The 17,941-nt window shown below is 43.1% G+C and overlaps 1 protein-coding gene across 1 annotated transcript; it reads right to left on the bottom strand.

The window, feature by feature from the left end:
• LOC106092472 (uncharacterized) lies at positions 1-17,474 on the bottom strand. Its single transcript, XM_013259345.2, has 7 exons — positions 17,340-17,474; positions 16,002-16,599; positions 13,319-13,620; positions 12,649-13,253; positions 6,031-6,431; positions 5,252-5,966; positions 1-2,347 (listed from the first exon to the last, which is right to left on the bottom strand). Exons 2-7 carry the CDS (start codon positions 16,544-16,546, stop codon positions 515-517), a joined length of 4,401 nt encoding a protein of 1,466 aa, XP_013114799.2. The 5' UTR covers positions 16,547-16,599; positions 17,340-17,474; the 3' UTR covers positions 1-514.
• Between the last annotated feature and the right edge of the window lie 467 nt (positions 17,475-17,941).

Raw genomic sequence — 17,941 nt, 5'->3', positions numbered from 1 at the left:
TTATTAAAAAATTTATTATATTTTATTATCTTTTAATATATTAAAAGGAATTAAAAAAAAGATTAAGAAACAAAACAAAAAGAACTGTTTAACAGATTTTAAACGGGGCTATTTGCAAATTAATTCTATTTTATGCAATTGTTATGAAAACTCATGTTCATACATTTTGCATCGACATATAGAAAGTTTACAGTATTCCATACAAATTTCTTTTAGCATTAGAGGCATAGTGAGCGCTAGATACCTTTGCAAAAAGGTAATAAAAAATGGTAAAAAATAACTTAATACAAAAGTGAATTATCTAAAATTAATATTAAATAGCTAAATATTGTACAACGACGTAGAAGGCTCTTACAAAGAGGGTGAAATTCCAATGGCAGGGGGTCAGAAAATCATTTAAGTCCCGAGAGCTTGAGAAAAACAGAAGAATCCAATTTAACAACTATTGGCACTGTGGTAATCATTAGTGTACGGGGAGGCGAGGGGGTGATAAACAACATCTTAGGCAGTTCCTTTAAATATGTATGGGCACATGATCCAAGAGCTGAGCACGATCTGAGAATACAGCCGAGCACATTTCACACTCAAAATAGCGTTGACGTTTACGGCTGGCCGTGGGATTTTGTTGGGCCGCAGCAGCAGCGGTAGCATCCGCTGCCGACACTACCGCCGATATGGAAGCAAACGAGTTGGCATTGTGGTGATGGTGATCATTGGGCAGCGAGGAGCTCGGCACTGCATTGAAGTTTTCCACCATGCCGTAGCTGAAAAATGATGCGGCATTTTGTGAGACTTTTGAGGGTTTAGCAGCTTCCGTTCTGGCCGCTTTGGAGGCTTTGATTGAAGGCGATCCCCCCATAGACAAATTTGAATGTGCAGAGTTCCTTTTGTGGGAGGAGGAGGCTTGATTGGAGGCAGTCTTGGTGGCGGCATTCAAGTGATCATTGGAAAATTCAAAATATTTTCTATTTGAGGCATTTGAATTCTTTTGAGATCTTGCAGCTTTGGAGTTTTTGCGAGATTGTGTGCCCATGCCAGAGCTCACATTCAGTTCCATGCCAGCGGTGGTTACCACCACCTCCGAGGTGTTAACTGAGCTAACCCCATTCACAATTTCCCTTAGATCTGGAGAAGTGGGTTCAATCTTGATTAAATGTTGCTCTTCTTCGGATTGCTCGTTCAAGAACTGAGTCGAAGACTCGCTGGTAAAACGCTGCCGCGAACCCGAAAGCTTATCCGATTTCATGGGCGATCTTAGAATTTCATCCAGATCAGTGCGTAGACCAGAAGCCTCCAGCAGTAGATGAGCATCGTAGATATCATTATTATGGCGGGTGCTGGAAGTTTGATTGCGATGGCTTGCCCCCGAATTTGGGGCTAAAACATTGGGATGATGATGAGTTTTCATTAGAATCTGATGTTCATGGTGTTCCTGTTTAATATGCAAAGGGCTGCAGCTGATTTGTTTGGGTGGATGTAAGGCAGGTGAAATTATGTCATAATCATCTACTATGCCCACAGATTTGGGTGGCATTTCAATGCTTGTGGTCTGAGTTCGGGTAACAACGGACTTGGATTTTTTCCTACCTCCCTCCACCGATGAAATCGTACATTTTTCGGTGCGTATCATTTGTGGTCCCTTTGTTTTGCTTGCCGCTGCCTTATCCGCCTTGCCCTTGCGACCTTTGCTGGCAGTGGTGCCATTTCCAATGCCGCTCTCCTTCACCTCATTTCTTACAATTTGTACTTGTTGTGTTCTTTGCGCTGTAGATTCGTGCTTGGATTTACGTTTCCCACTCGCAGGGCTGACAATATCCAAGTTATTCGATGATGGTCCCACTACTAAAGTGTCTATACTCTGCAATGTGGTTTCCAAATTGGACAAAAGCGATTTGTAAGTCTCCTCATTAGAGGGTTTAGTGCTCCAAATTTTATCACTACTTGTTGAATTAAATCTTGCCTTTTTGCCACCAGTGCCAGTGCCTCCGTTGCCATCCAAGCCAACGTCTAAATCGAAATCATCGGGATCCAATACAATTTGAGACTTCTTTTTGGAGGACGATGACTTTTTGCGTTGATTGTTGATTGCCTCCAGAGTTATATCGCTGGATATAGTCTTTTGCCTTGCGGATTTTTCAGTTAATGGTTCATGTTCCGATTTGCAAGTGGCATTTTCCGTCGAAGTATTTGTTTCGGTCATTGCCAAAAGATCGTCAACATTATCCATGTCAAAATCTGATAGATCGATGTCACTACTATTTCCGCCATTTTGTTTTGAATCACGTTTTAGTCGAGCCAATTCATGGGGTTTCAATTTCCGCCTGCGTTTATATTTTCGAGGTCCAGTCTGAAACGAAAAAGGAAGGCAGACAATTTAATAAACCACACACACACACTTTATTAAAACATAGAACACATTCGGAAAAAAGTTGGTTAATGGTAACAAATCAAACCCTAGAACTCCAAAATACAAATTTGCCCATGAACTTTCAGCAATCCAGTTGGCCAGAACCTATGTAAGGCAGTTCTATGTACCGGATTGACTCGGTGGTATACCCAACGGCCGGGGGCTGCTAACTCAATGTACGTTTTTATACCCTCCACTACAGGATGGGGGTATACTTATTTCGTCTTTCTGTTTGTAAATCCTTGAAATATTCGTCTAAGACCCCATAAAGCATCTTGATCGTCATGACATTTAAGTCGATCTAGCCATGTCCGTCTGTTTGTCGAAAGCACGCAAACTTTCGAAGGATTAAAGCTATTCGCTTGAAATTTTACACAAATACTTCCTATTGGTGTAGGTGTATAGTTGAAATCGCTCCATAACCAGACATAGCTGTCTTATAAACCTATCTGGGGTCTTGATTTCTTGAGCGTCTAGAGAGCTCATCCGATTTGGCTGAAATTTGGCATGAGGTGTTATGTCATGACTTCCAACAACTGCGCTAAGTTTGGTCTAAATCGGACTATAACCTGATATAGCTACCATATAAACCGATCTTGAATCTTGACTTCTAGAGCCACTAGAGGGCGCAATTCTTATCCGATTTGGCTGAAATTTTGCATGACGTGTTTTGTTAGGGCTTCTAATAACTGTGCCAAATATATTTTAAATCGATCCATAACCTGTTATAGCTGCCATTTAAACCGATCTGGGATCTTGACTTCTTGAGCCCCCAGGCGTAATTCTTACCCGATATGGCTGAAATTTTATACAACGGCTTCTCCCATGACCAACATACGTGCCAAATATGGTCCGAATCGTTCTATAGCCTTATACAGATCCCATATAAACCGACCTCTCTATTTTATTTCTTGAGCCCCAAAAGGGTGCAATTCTTACCCGAATTGGATGAATTTTACTATAGTCTCCGACATTCAATTCGATTAAGATCCGAATCGGACCATAACTTAATACAGCTCCAATCTTATAGCAATTCTTTTCTTTTATCCTTTGTTTGCCTAAAAAGAGATATCGGGAAAAGAACTCGACAAATGCGATCTATGTTGGCGGGTATATAAGATTCGGCCCGCCCGAACTTAGCACGCATTTACTTGTTTGTCATTTTTTCGTCATGGGAGAGGCACATCTCGGTACTATTCTAGTCCGTGCCGGAATTGAAGTTTGCCGGACCGCTTCATCATTGGTGTGATGTGTAACCGGAGCATGAAGTGAGAAGATTGCCGTTCGTTGTATGTCATGATGCCATTAAGGGAGTATAATCATACTAACTACCTTGCCGCAGCAGGGCTTGGGAATGCCTCTTTTTTTCAATTCAATTGCAATGGTCTCCGAAGCAAGATCGACAAAATGGTCGAATTTTTGGATCGGGAGAATAATATGGTCGCAGCGATGCACACAACAATGCTGATCAATATCTGCAATGTGCTGCGTAAGATTTGCACTCACAGTGGAGTAGTGGGTCATCGCTAGCACCGTCAGACTATGCGACTCGCCCGACTTCTCTCGTGTGGCGTAGTGGGTCATTGCTAGCGCCGTCACACTATGCGACTCGCCCGACTCCTCTCGTGTGGCAAAATTGCCGCAGCAGGACTTGGGAATGCCTCTTTTTAGCAATTCAACTGCAATTGTCTCTGAGGCAAGATCGACGAAATAGTGGAATTTATGGATCGGGAGAATACTATGGTCGCAGCGATGCACAAACTAAAACTGACCAACATATGCAATGTGCTACGTAAGATTTGCACTCACAGTGGAGGCGGTTACTGGCTTTCTTCATACACCGTTCTCTCTGTATATACCAATCTCCCCTACGCCTGGCGTTAGTGACCACTACATGGAGTGTATGGGGAAAGCTATCAGGTCCAACGTTGCTGTTTAACTGCCCAGCCAGACCCACTCGCCTTAGATCTAGATCCCTCTGGAAGCACCCCACCTTAGTACCTCACAAATGTTGCCAGCATTAGGAGGGGAAAACCACCGTTGAAATTTTTTTTCTGATGGTCCTGGCGAGCCCATAAGAAAAATTTTTCAGTGGTGGCTTCCCCTCCCAATACTGGCAACATTTGTGAGGTACTATGCCATGTAAAACTTCTCTCCAAAGAGGTGTCGAACTGCGGCACGCCGTTTGGACTCGGCTATAAAAGGGAGGCCCCTTATCATTCAGCTTAAACTTGAATCGGACTGCACTCATTGATATATGAGAAGTTTGCCCCTGTTCCTTAGTGGAATGTTCATGGGCAAAATTTGCATTTGCATTGTCCCAGTTGATACATCTTGGTTTGCATGGGTTTTGGGTAGGGCCTTCCGCTGTGTAGCTTGACACCATATGTATATGACAAACTCGCGTTTTTAGATTATCTTAAGATTGTAAACAAAGTTTCGTTCAAGTCAAAGCACAGAACTCAAATATCTATCATTTTTAAACTTTAAAGTAAGGGGACCCTCCGAATATCACCGACAAAAATCGGTTCAGCTGTTTTTCATGTCTATACGGAATACACAAACTAACCGCAACACTCCAACACCAATTTTTATAAAAAATTTTATTATATTTAATGGGATCAGATAAATTTCACAGCTGTGTTAACAGTCGTAACAACTTTTATAAAAAATTTTATTATATTTAATGGGATCAGATAAATTTCACAGCTGTGTTAACAGTCGTAACTTTATGTGTTGAGAACACAGCCTTCAAGCATTAGCATATGCCTGCAAGAAACTCAATCATCATATCCCATAAAAAAAACGACGGCAAAAAAAAAATTCCAAAAAGCCTTTACTTACCACCGGTTGCCTTTGCATGGCAGTATTGTTATCACTATGCTGTATTAGATGTTGTATCAAATCCCCCGACGAAGACAAATCAGCACCACAAACTGTACAATAGTATGTCCCTCGTTTGGTATCCAATCCAGAGTGATGCGATCGTATATGTTCTCGGAGAACCACTCGCTGATTGAATGCGCGAGGACACACAGAGCAAGCATAAGGCTTCTCACCGGTATGTATACGTTCATGTTTTCTCAAGGTACCACCGTCGGCGAAGGCCTTCCAGCAGAAACGACAACCATATGGTCGTTCCCCGGTATGTATGCGTACATGTATTTGCTGTGAGCTGCGTGAACCAAATGTTTTGCCACATTCATTGCAAGGAAACAACTTGCCAGCCGATGTAGTACTGTGCGAGTGGCGATGATTGGATAAGGTACGGCCATCGGGAAACTCTTCATGGCAAACATCACACTGTACCGATTTGTCACGATGCGAGGCCATATGACGTTTTAGTCTGGCCTTGTTGTGAAAATTCTTGCCACATTTGGAGCAAGAATGACATTTTTCGCGTGAATGATCCCAGGCATGTTTGATTAAAGCTTTGCGATCTCGACACTCTTTGCCACATAGAATGCAGGAATTTTCGGTCATTTCATGGGCATGTTGAGACTGTAGATGCTTTTTGATGGTGGGCTCTTCGAAAAAGGATTCACCGCAAAGAACACACCTGTAATAAGAAAAGATTGTACTTTTATCCTCGATATCATAATGACTTTCCAATTAAGACTTACTTGAAAGGCGGAAATCGAGCATGTATTTCTGCGTGCGCCAACAAGTCCAAAGCTTCAGCAAATGTCTCACCACAGGTATTGCAACAGTGTTGATCTTTAGAATTATCCACACTAATGCTATTTAGACCCGCATTATTTGTTGGCTTAGCATGACTTTTCGCATGTCTACGCAGCAGATCTTGCCTATGGAATGACATGCCACATTCGCTGCAATAAAATTCTCCATACAATTGTTGTTCGGACTCTGATTCACTTTGTGTATCATCTTCTCCCTCATTTGGATCGTATTCAGAATTGCTTTCTTCGAATTGGTGAGTTCGTTGATGATCCGTTAGGCTAGTTTGATCCCAGAAGATTTCATTACATTGCGGGCACTCGAATGGAGAATCATTGCGATGGGTCTGGAAAAGAAAGTCACGCATGAGGTTATTACAAAATTTAGAGGGAAGTGATTATAAAGTTTTAATTTTTCTCTGTGTGGTAGGGATCAGATTAATTTATAGAATGTGCTTTGGTCGTAACAATTGTAGGTTGAGCACACATTCCTCTAGTAGTGACAACCAGATCAAACTCAATCATCACTTCCCAATTAACATATTTTCAAAATAACAATAAAAAAATTTCATATAATCAGATCCTTCATATCAATGAAGGAATTTCGCAGCAATTGTGAAAATATTAAAAATAAATAAAATGGGATTGCTGGAAAATACATGAATACATCAGGCCATGTAAGGTCGAGTATGTTTGGGAGATGCACTTTTTTTCGAATCATGGGAAGGCTATCACAATGAAGATTCGTGCCCTCCGCCAAAAATCTATTTCACAATCTGCGACAACCTGTATCCCCAGACTCGCGCGAACACCCTCATCAGGAGACTTAGATCCAACCTTTCGTAGGCAGAATAACATGTTGTCTAAGCAGTATCTTCTGAGCCTTTACCGCAGCAGCCATCCAAATCACCATTTTGCGCATAGGCATTCATCGCCTAGACAACCACCCTTTCGGGCGGCGAAAGCATTGAAAAGCAATTAAAAGAATATCGTTCCCTAGGACACCGTACCGAAAGCGGTGAACATCTACCAGTGAATGTCATCCAACCCAAAGCACCCGAAGTAAACCTCCCTCGGCAACCCAGAGAAGTTCTGACTCAATAATAGGCTGGTACAGCCTTTTGGGCTAGCATTGATTGCCAACATGCTTTATATGTACTGCAAATGCAAAATCAAATTTTGCCCATGAACATTCCACTAAGGAACAGGGGCAAACTTCTTACATATCAATGAGTGCAGTCCGATTCAAGTTTAAGCTCAATGATAAGGGACCTCCTTTTTATTGCCGAGTCCCAACAGCGTGCCGCAGTGCTACACCTCTTTGGAGAGAAGTTTTATATGGCATAGTACCTCACAAATGTTGCCAGCATTAGGAGGGGAAAACCACCGCTGAAAATATTCTCTGATGGTCTCGCCAGGATTCGAACCCATGGTCTCTTCAGGATTCAGCGTCATAGGCGGACAAGCTAACCTCTGCGCTACGGTGACCTCCGCTGAATATGTACTACGCGTGCAAAATGGGACCATACGACGCACGTCACTTGTTTATATACCCAAGCAATCCTACTTGACCTACTACCTTATCCCCCTGGACGCATCCCATCCAAGTCGCAATATGCCTGGATCCTAATATTTAGCAAAATCTTGCAAACGAATAAAGCACGACATATTGTTACAACAACAAAAAGCACGCGAATGAGGCAAGGACTGATGCCGTGGGTTGCAGGGTGACCAAGTCCCTTTTGGCGAGTGTTTAGAGAAAAGGCACTTCACTTATCCTGGGGCAGGGGGAAGTATGACCTTAATTTGTTGAGAGGTGTCCTGAAAGGTCACTGCAATATTGGGCCCTGCAGTCGCGAACAATCAGCGGTATCGACTGGAGATCTCAGTAAGAAGCTGACCGGCGCCAAATCTTGCTGAAATATTGTTGTTGTTGTTGTAGCAGTGTCTTGTACACTGAGGTAGCAGCCCTTGCCGATAAGAAATGACTTCTTCGGGTCTATTCATTACATACAACCGACTGTCATGGGATTGTCTTGCTTAAATACTGAGTGCGTGTGATACTCGATATGACAAGGCGAGTTATTGGCGCCTTTAATGGCCAATGATTGGAGATGGTAGGGTGTCCAACTCTATTGTTTCCCTTGAAAACCATCGAAATTTGTGTTGTGTGGGGCTATTCTATCGATTCTTCCACGGTGTGTGTTCTTCGAAAATCAGTCTTCCGATTCCTGACTCGAGGTTGTTTGTCAGAAAAACAAGATTTTCTAGAAACGCGCACCCGTTTGTAATCGATTGGCCAGCTGATCGGACCATGCGCTACCGAGAGATTTCTTTTTCGCAAGAACGGTTCGTTTGAGGAATGGACTTCCAGCCGGATGTTTTTCCCCCTACTTACGACATCCAGAAATTCAAAGCAAATGTCAATAAACACTACTCCCTCTTTTTACCCTCCTATGGTTAACTTTCTACACTACAACGCAATGCACATACATAGGGGACATCCCCTGCGTGTTGGTTGGTTCAAAACAAAAAAAAATAGTGGTTTCGCGGCGAACGGTCCTGTGGATAAGAAGAAGCTTGCTCACCTATGGAGCTAGATGGGGATCGATACATCCACATACAAATGTGGCTCCAACAATAACAACGTCGCAACAAACCAGGATCAAGCGAAAGTCTGCAGGGTCAATGGTTGTTTGTTGTTGTTGCAGTACAATGAGGCGGCAGCTATTGTCGACGAAGGTCTCCATTGGGTCAATTTTGAGGATTTATGGTAACGAGGTAGAGTTCAGGACTATGCAGAAGACGAAATTGGCGGACGAAGCTCTCACATATGAGAGTCCCTTTTGGCCCGCTTTATTCCCATTTTTTGTTGTTGTAACAGTGCCTTGTGTTGTTCTATCTTTCGTCTGCTTAATTTTATTGAAAATCCACATCCAGGAACTGCGACTAAGGTAGGGTATGTCCGGAGGGATCTGGGTATGAGCCGAATGAGTCTGGCTGGGCAGTTAAACAGATTAAACATAAAGACGGAGCTGGTCTTCTTCAATGGCATATAAATTATACCGGGTTTAGACTTCCGTCTTTATACGTAAATATTAGTCGAATGAGGTTGTGTTGAGGTTGAGACTCACCGCTACTCCCTATGGAGCATTCCACAATTCGCAACCTGTGGATGCGCCCGGTAGCTCGCAGCTAAGCTTCTCGTGGCAGCAACGAACACCACACAGATCGGTCTTTAAGGTTCAAGCCTGTGTGGAATGAGGTGAAACACCATGGGCTAGTCCTATTTTCGAAATAGCTCTGAAAGAGTAATACAAAGAAAAAAGGCCGGAAACACTATGCGCCTTTTACTCTTGTAGGAGCTATGTGGCATTGCAATAGCCGAAAATGAAATCCGTGGAAGGAGATTACCGCCTTCCAAACTTAGCATTTATAAAAACAGAAATTTTAGCGCTCAAGGCCTTGGATTCAACGAAAGGATGCTGTTGTTGTTGATGCAGTGTGTTGTACACAGATACAACACGCTGCTACAACAACAACAACGAAACGAAAAGATGTTCAAGGTGCATGGCGGAAATTTAAATCTTCTAAAAAAAACTCCAAGCTAGTGACAGCGCTATCTTGGGTTCTCGCATACGCAATATTCCGGAAAATGACATTTCGAACGAAAATTCCCGGAAGGGTTCTTCCACGGCCAGCATGTATGCCATTTGTCGAACTTCTGAACAAAAAAAAGGGGAATGACTAATGCGAAGATTGTGGCGAAATATGAATATTTATAGGATTCCGGGCTGCCAGGATATTCTGGCATACCATCGACCGAAACAGCTGCTGACTTTTGGAGGTTTACTGAGAACGATGTATGACAGAAGTTAAAACCGGCACAGTGCCCGGGCAATTGGCATTCCGCATAACTTCAAGATCAGACTTGACGAACTCGTACACTGAGGCGGCAGCCCTTGTCGATGAGGGTTCCATCGGGTCAATCCGGCTGCCATGGGATTGTATCTGTGGTAAGTTATGCAGCGCCAGTGTGGTCTCATAAGCTTTGTGACACGCAGTGGATCTGTCAGAATGCCGCCCTCCGAACTGTGACAGGCTCTCTGTTCAGTTTTCATGTGGACCACCTCCATGAGGAGACAAAGATCCTACCAGTGCGAAGACATAACTACATGCTGTCTAAGCAATACGCAGAGACCATCCAAATCATAATCTTGTGGATATATATTCACCGCCCAGGAGCCTTAAGGTAGATCTACGTGAAGTTCAGCGCTACAAAAGAACCCCTAGATCAAGCGGCATATCAAGTATGTCTAGACAACATTCATGCAGACACGGTAGCAGATGCGGTAAATGGCTACCGGGTGAATGTTGTCCTTGGAGAACGACCGCCTCTCATTGCACCTGAAGCAATTGACCTCCCCCGGCAAATCAGAGTAGTTTTGGTTCAATAACGTTCCGGCAGATGCAGCCGCCTCAAATCCTCCAGAGTATGGATTGATGCCGACGTACAAGATGTATGTCCCGATTGTAACCAGGGACCGCACGATACACGTCACCTGTTTAACTGCCCAGCCAGACCCGCTCGACTCAGATCCAGATCCCTTTGGACGCACCTCATCTTAGTCGCAGAGTTCCTAGGTCTTGTCACTCAACAGAATCAAGCAGACGAAAGATATACCACAATAAACTGCTACAACAATCCACTCGACTCAGACCCAGATCCCTTTGGACGCACCTCATCTTAGTCGCAGAGTTCCTAGGTCTTGTCCCTCAACAGAATCAAGCAGATGCCAAAACAAACTGCTACACCAACAACATCAGACTTGGCGAGGATATGGAGAAGACTATATTTCAAGCGCTTGCTTTGTTCGTGTTTGAATTCTAAAGGCATATATGCTTTCCATCGTACGGAGGCGGTTCTTTTCCGATGTAGGTGATTACACTGTGTAGACAATTAAGTCATATACAGCCCAAATATGCATGGGTGTGGGTTTGAGTGTAGGTATATTGAATAGGTGCTTGCTCCCTGCTCTCTTCTTACATCAGTTTATATCCCCACCTCGCATTTTAACTTGATCTGGCGACTCACAAATGTTCTTTTCGTTCACTTTTACAATTCTTTCTCACTAGGTTTTCACTATGTGATGTTCTTCGTTATCACGAGAAGCTTAGCAGGGAGCTTCCGAGCACGTCCACAGGTAGCGGATAGTGGAAAGCTCCACACAAGGGTTTCACTATGGACCAGCCGGCATAAGATAACTATGAGCATCACACAGGCCGGAACTCAAATCTGTGTGGTGTTCTTCGTTATCACAATAAGCTTAGCTGGGAGCTACCGGATACATCCACAGGAAAGTGGAATGCTCCATACGGAGTAGCTGCAACTGCAACCGTGGACAATCAGCGGTATCGAGTGGAGAGTCTCAGTAAGAGGCCGGGCTGTACCGGCTCATGCTTAAATACTAAGTGCTTATGATGCTCGATAGGAAAAGGCGAGAAATTGGCGACTTCAAATAACTAATGGTCATCATGTTCCCGCGGCGATTTGTCGTAAAGACCGGGACGACATCCAAATGTGGCTAAAACAACAACTATGGACCAAAACTGCCTATCGAGTGAGTCTGCCTTTATGGTGGGTTGCCCATCCAACGTAAACCTAAACCTAGGATGCCAGTTCCTGTTGTTGTCGTAGCAGTGTTGTACACTGAGGCGGCAGCCTTCGCCAATTAAGGAATCCATCGGGTCAATCCGTAAACGCGGACAATCAGCAGTATCGAATGGAGAGTCTCAGTGAAATCACGGGCGGCACCAACTCTAGCTTAAATATTGAGTGCCCATGATACTCGATTTGACAAAGTGAGTTATTGGCGCCTTTAAATAATCAAATGCGACCACGTTTCCCGGAGGCCACCGTAGCGCAGAGGTTTGCATGTCCGCCTATGAGGCTAAACGCCTGGGTCGAATCCTGGCGAGACCATAAGAAAAAAACATTTCAGCGGTGGTTTTCCCCTCCTAATGCTGGCAACATTTGTGAGGTACTATGCCATGTAAAACTTCCCCCCAAAAGAGGTGTCGCAATGCGGTACGCCGTTCGGACTCGGCTATAAAAAGGAGGCCCCTTATTATTGAGCTTAAACTTGAATCGCACTACACTCATTGATAGGGGAGAAGTTTGCCCTGTTCTTAAGTGGAATATTCATGGGCAAAATTTGCATTTGCATCACGTTCCCATGGCGATCGGTCCCATGGAGCTTGCTCGGAGCGAACTTGATCACTTATATGAGCTTGAGGGGGATCGAAACCAAGGCGTCTACAACAACAGCAACAAGTGTGGAAGATTTAATAACTGGCGTTCAAAGCTAAAGTCGGCCATGTTAACCTCCTTAACCTTAAATTGAATAGGGTAACACTCTTTGCAGCACCAAACAGTGCCTTCCTTGAATTCGTAATTTCGAGGATGGTATCAAATTGAATTAAAATTGTAATTGTTTCCTTTTCTATTTTCTACTCCAGACGCTTGATATAGACACCACTATCCGAAAAATTTTATCTACTCACCTTGGTGTGTGAAAGCAAAGCCTTCTGTCGCGAAAATGCCAAACCACATTGCTGACAAACAAATGGTTTGTTATCATCTATTATGGGAAAATGTAGAACTTGTTTTTGTTGCAGCTGCTGTTGTTGATGTGAACGTTGTAGGTGTTGGGGCGTTGGCACTTGCAAGGAGGCGGGTGAAGGATCCTGAGTAAATTCAATGGTGTTATTGGGTAATGCATCACACTGTACTATACTGAAGGATGAGGCTAATGTGGCTGAATTATTGGGAGCACAATTATTGGCAACATTTACAACATAGGCATCCTCTTTGGGCTTAAGGCGACTTATGCGACCACGTGGTGGAGCTGTTGTAATTGCCACTGAGGATACTGAAGTAATTGCGGGCATTTGTAGAACACTATTGCCCATTACAGTGTGATGCTGATGGTGCCCACTACTGTGATTGTGATTGGAGGTAGATTGTTGTTGATGTTGTTGGTATTGTTTTCGACTAGATTTAATTGGTATTGTTACGGAATCTTCGGGAACACTCCAATCCTGCTCATAATAATGATCATTGGAGGTGCGTTGCGATGATGAAGTGGTATCGGTTACAAAGTGTATAACTGAAAAACAGGTTTGGAAAATTATTTTGGGCGAGAAGTCCAAAAACATAATGACTGAAACTTACAATCACTATCATCCATTTGAGGATCTGAGGCCGGCTCCTCCTCGGCATGTGCCTTAAGGTGATTAATTAGATCTTGCCTACGCATAAATCTTAAACCACACAGCTTACACAAATGAGGCCGATCATTCTGATGAGCCACCATGTGATTCATAAGACTTGCTTTCTTGCGAAAACGTCTACTACAAAAATCGCATGGATATGGTCGCAGGGCAGTATACTCATCTTGTACAGTGGGCAGGGGTACTTCAATATCCATTATTACTTGAGAATTGGAAATTATTTGTTCGGCAGATATTTCAACTCTGAAAGAAAAGAAAAAAAGCGAATTAGTTATTGATAACAAAATCTTTGAAGGTGAATGGCTTAGGTTGCCATTGTGGAATCAGATGAATTTCAAAATCGTGTTAAAGTCGTAACATTAGTGGGTTGAGAACACGATCATCAAACATTGAAAGTTGTGGTAACTCAATCATCATATTCCAGACTATCAAAGTCAGAAAAGTATTTGTCGAAAGGCCGAAGGAGGCCACCGTAGCGCAGAGGTTAGCATGTCAGCCTATGACGCTGAACGTGGGTTCGAATCCTGGCGAGACCATCAGAGACCTAATGCTGGCAACATTTGTGAGGTACGATGCCATGTAAAACTTCTCTCCAAAGAGGTCGCACAGCGGCACTGAAAAAAAACCCAGAAGTTGAGAAGGAGAGACCTTGCCCCCACGCTGCATAGATTAGGTAACAACCACATGCAAGTATCAAGATTCATTTTGCCGGCATGGGATAACTATGAGCACCACACAGGCTAGAGACCACCGTAGCGCAGAGGTTGGCATGCTCGCATTTTAGCCGAACGCCTGGGTTCGCATTCAGGCGAGAACATCAGAAAAATTTTCGTCGGTGATTATCCCCTCCAAATACTAGTGACATATATGAGGTGCTATGCCATGTAAAAACTTTTCCCGAAAGATGTGTCGTACTGCTGCACGCTTTTCAGAATGGGCTATGAAAAGCAGGCCTCTTGGCCTGCCAGCGGTGGTTATCCCCTCCAAATACTGGTGACTGGAACTGTGCCATGTATAAACTTCTCCCAAAAGATGTATCGTACTGCTGCATGCCTTTCAGAGTCGACTATGAAAATCAGGCCCTTGGCATTGAGATTAAACTTAAATCGGATAGCACTCATTGATAAGTGAGAAGTTTGCCCCCTTTCCTTAATGGAATTTTTATGGACAAATTTGGATTTGCATTTTTTACATAGGCTAGAATTTTCAGCTCCAATGTGTGGTTGTTGTTGTAGCAGTGTGTTATACACTGAGGCGGTAGCCCTTGCCGATGAAGAACTCCATCGGGTCAATCCGGTACGTACAACCGGCTGCCATGTGTGGTGTTCTTACCTATAGCGAAAAGCTTAGCTGGGACCTATCGCGCTCGTCCAAAGGTTGCGGATAGTGGAATGCTCCATACGGAATAGCTGCAAATGCAGTCGCGGACAATCAGCGGTATCGAGTGGATAGTGTCAGTGAGATACCAGTAGGCACCAGATCTTGCTTAAGTACTGAGTGCCTATGATGCTCGATTTGACAAGGCGAGTTATTGGCGCATTTAAATAACCAATGGTCACCTTGTTGCCGCGGCGGTCGGTCCTTTGGACTGGAACGAGCTTGCTCACCTACAGGAGCTTGGCGAGGATCGCCACCTCCACACGAAAATGTGGCTACAACAACAACAAAAGAACGAACAACGACAACAAGCCCCCATAGTGATATGTTTTATGCAACGGCACGACCCAGCTCACCTTGAGAAGCTCGCCAAGAAACGCTAACACCAAATGACGACAACAAATCCCGTCAATCCCATGGCAGCCGGTTGTACGTACCAGATTGACCCGATGGAATCCTTCATAGGCAATCCTTCACTGCTACAACTACAAAAACAACAAATCCCGTCCCGGCATTGGATAGCTGTGAGTACCACACAAGCTGGAACATTGAGTTCGGATCGAAGTAATTTTTTATTGCTGTCACGAGAAGCTTAGCTTCGAGCTACCGGGCGCGTCTACAGGTTGCGGATAGTGGAAACTTCATACAGAGTAGCTGAAACGGCAGTCGCGGACAATCAGTGGTATCGAGTGGAGAGTCTCAGTGAGAGGTCGGCTGGCACCATCTCTTGCACAAATACTGAGTGCCTATGATGCTCAATATGACAAGGCGAGTTATTGGCGCTTCTTCCCAAGGCGATCGGTCCTTTGGACCGGAACGTGCTTGCCCAACTACAGGAGCTTGACGAGGATCGCCACCTCCACGTGAAATGTGGTTACAACAACAAATACCGTCACGCTAGTCTGTGGTATTCGACCAGCTGGTAAAAAGTAAGCGACTGTTGTAGTAATTATGCCCGGGATTGCACAACTGATGGAGAAACTTGACAAACGCAATACTTGTCGGAGCATATATTAAATTGGCGTAAACCAAACTCTAAGCCCATAACAACAAACAAAAACTATTCCATGTTTTTCACCAATTGACACTTTTTGCGCCCCAAGACTTGACCCAGTTTGGAAATAGTGGACTTGAAAAGTTAAAAATAAAGCCCCATGTAAGCTGACGTTATTTATAAAAGCTACAAAGGCTTGTTGAGGAAACCTCACATGTTTACTGTTCGACGAAATATAAATGAACATGCTTACCTCTCTTCTCCTTGATGTTGAACCCAATCATCGGTTATCACTTCCTCTGTTACCATTTGTGGCGTTGTCTCGGTATAATGATCCACAGTGTAGACATCACCACCGCCGCCAGTGTCTTCATGCTGTTGTATTAAAGCGGCCTGCTCCATAATGGCATCACAATCTATCTGCTCTCCATCACTGGTTGTCATAACGACAGCACCATTTTTGTCCGTCCCATTGGTGTTTATAATTTCGGCCACCATTTGACCATCACGGGCCATGAAAATCAAATTTTCAGCAGCAATCTGATCAATGTTATTGGTGGCATCACCATCATCATCTTCTTCGGTGGCTATGTAGTCCGACGAAGAGTTGGCACTAGCCATTAGGTCCTCTTCACAAGGTGGTTGAGGATCTATTACCAATTGGCCGGCTGTCTTCATGTCTCCTGCAGAGGTCGTGGTGCGTCCACCGCCACTAGCACCTACGACATGATGCGTTGTTGTATGATGATTCACGGAACTGTGCTGTATCCATTGTATGCCACCATATTGACTATCCATAGTTTGTAAAGTTTTGTAGGTAAGTTATTACTTGAATCCAGGCAGGGCAAACACTAAAAGTTAACAAAAACAAAGATTTTATTAGCAAATATTGCCTATGACCCCCCACAAATGGTAGAAACACGTTGTTTTTGTGGAACACCAAATCCAATGTTTACTCAATTGGAAAAAAAATCAACAGTGTGAACCAGACATGAGCCGCTTAAAAAAATAAAGGGGAGGTAGACGACGCCGTTGAATTATTAAAATGGAGGCTTTGTTGTACAATCCATTTACATTCCACCAAATATTTGGCGGCATATAGCCATCTCTTTCTATAATACCGCATTATTGCGGCATTATCGACTGCTGCGATAACACTGTTTAACCATATACGAACCACACAAAAGCCGACAATGCCGAAGTACCATCGAAAAATTCCAAGTTATGAAAATTGCAATTTTCGTTCCATCTTTCATTTATTGATTGCTTTAAGGTTATGGCCAAATGAGGTTATGACCATTTATTTATTTACATTGCAACTGGGCCGCTTGCACTTGTATACTTTTTACGCTTGACAAATTGCACAAACGGTCAAAAACAGGTCAAATCACCCATCTTGGTTACATCACATGGTCCCACATTTATATCGAAAGCACGTTTTTTTTTTAATTTTCACCAAATCTCGAACAGAATTTTTCATACCGATTTCATTTTATTTTGTTTTGGTTATGAACACCCAGTGTAAATTTGAGGTTATTTTTAATGCAAAATTTTTCTCATCTCATGGCGATGGCATTTTGATGAAACTTACAATTTTATAACATTTCACTGCGCGACACGGCAATATTTTTAAGAATTTCTTTAGAAAATGTAGCAAACTCTTTAGGTTTCTTACGCCAACTGACACGAACAACATACTGGCTGTCAAGCGTGCACACAAACAACCGAAGACTAATCTTATTGGATTGAAAGTGGGGTGAGGTGGGGGCAACGCTACCAGCTAAGCAACATATTAACTGTGGGTAAGGCCGTTCTATGGAATGTAAAACAAAAACGCCAAAGTCAAAGTAATATAATATATATTTTGTATATAGATGATGATATGAAAATAGTAATTGGTTGAAATATTTAACAAAAAAAAGTCAAGTTCAATCAAGGACTTTGCATTTTCAATTGGATGCTGAATATTTAGTAAACAGTGGGTAATGCAGTTTACTCAAACGAAAGAAACAGTTAAAATTTTAAAACATATTCAGTATAATTGAATAAGGTATGTGGTTTGACTGCAATTAATAAAAAAAATGCGGCATTTTGTTAAATTTTCTATAATTCATTTAAAAGTAAGCATTAGAAAAACCATAATAATAAAAAAATTAGTTTATAAATAATAAAGAGCGAAAAAAATCCCTACGG

This window comes from Stomoxys calcitrans, chromosome 2 (genome assembly GCF_963082655.1).
Source record: "Stomoxys calcitrans chromosome 2, idStoCalc2.1, whole genome shotgun sequence".
Classification (NCBI taxonomy): Eukaryota; Metazoa; Arthropoda; class Insecta; order Diptera; family Muscidae; genus Stomoxys; species Stomoxys calcitrans.
The sequence above is the reverse complement of the archived record's forward strand: the minus strand, read 5'-3'. Positions and strand labels throughout refer to the sequence as shown.

Excerpts from the sequence above, each read along its gene's own strand:
- LOC106092472 (XM_013259345.2), bottom strand. The coding sequence starts at position 16,546 with ATGGATAGTCAATATGGTGGCATACAATGGATACAGCACAGTTCCGTG. Across the intron at positions 6,432-12,648 it reads CTTTGCTTTCACACACCAAG|ACCCATCGCAATGATTCTCC; the intron begins GTGAGTAGATAA and ends TTTCTTTTCCAG. Across the intron at positions 5,967-6,030 it reads GCTCGATTTCCGCCTTTCAA|GTGTGTTCTTTGCGGTGAAT; the intron begins GTAAGTCTTAAT and ends TTCTTATTACAG.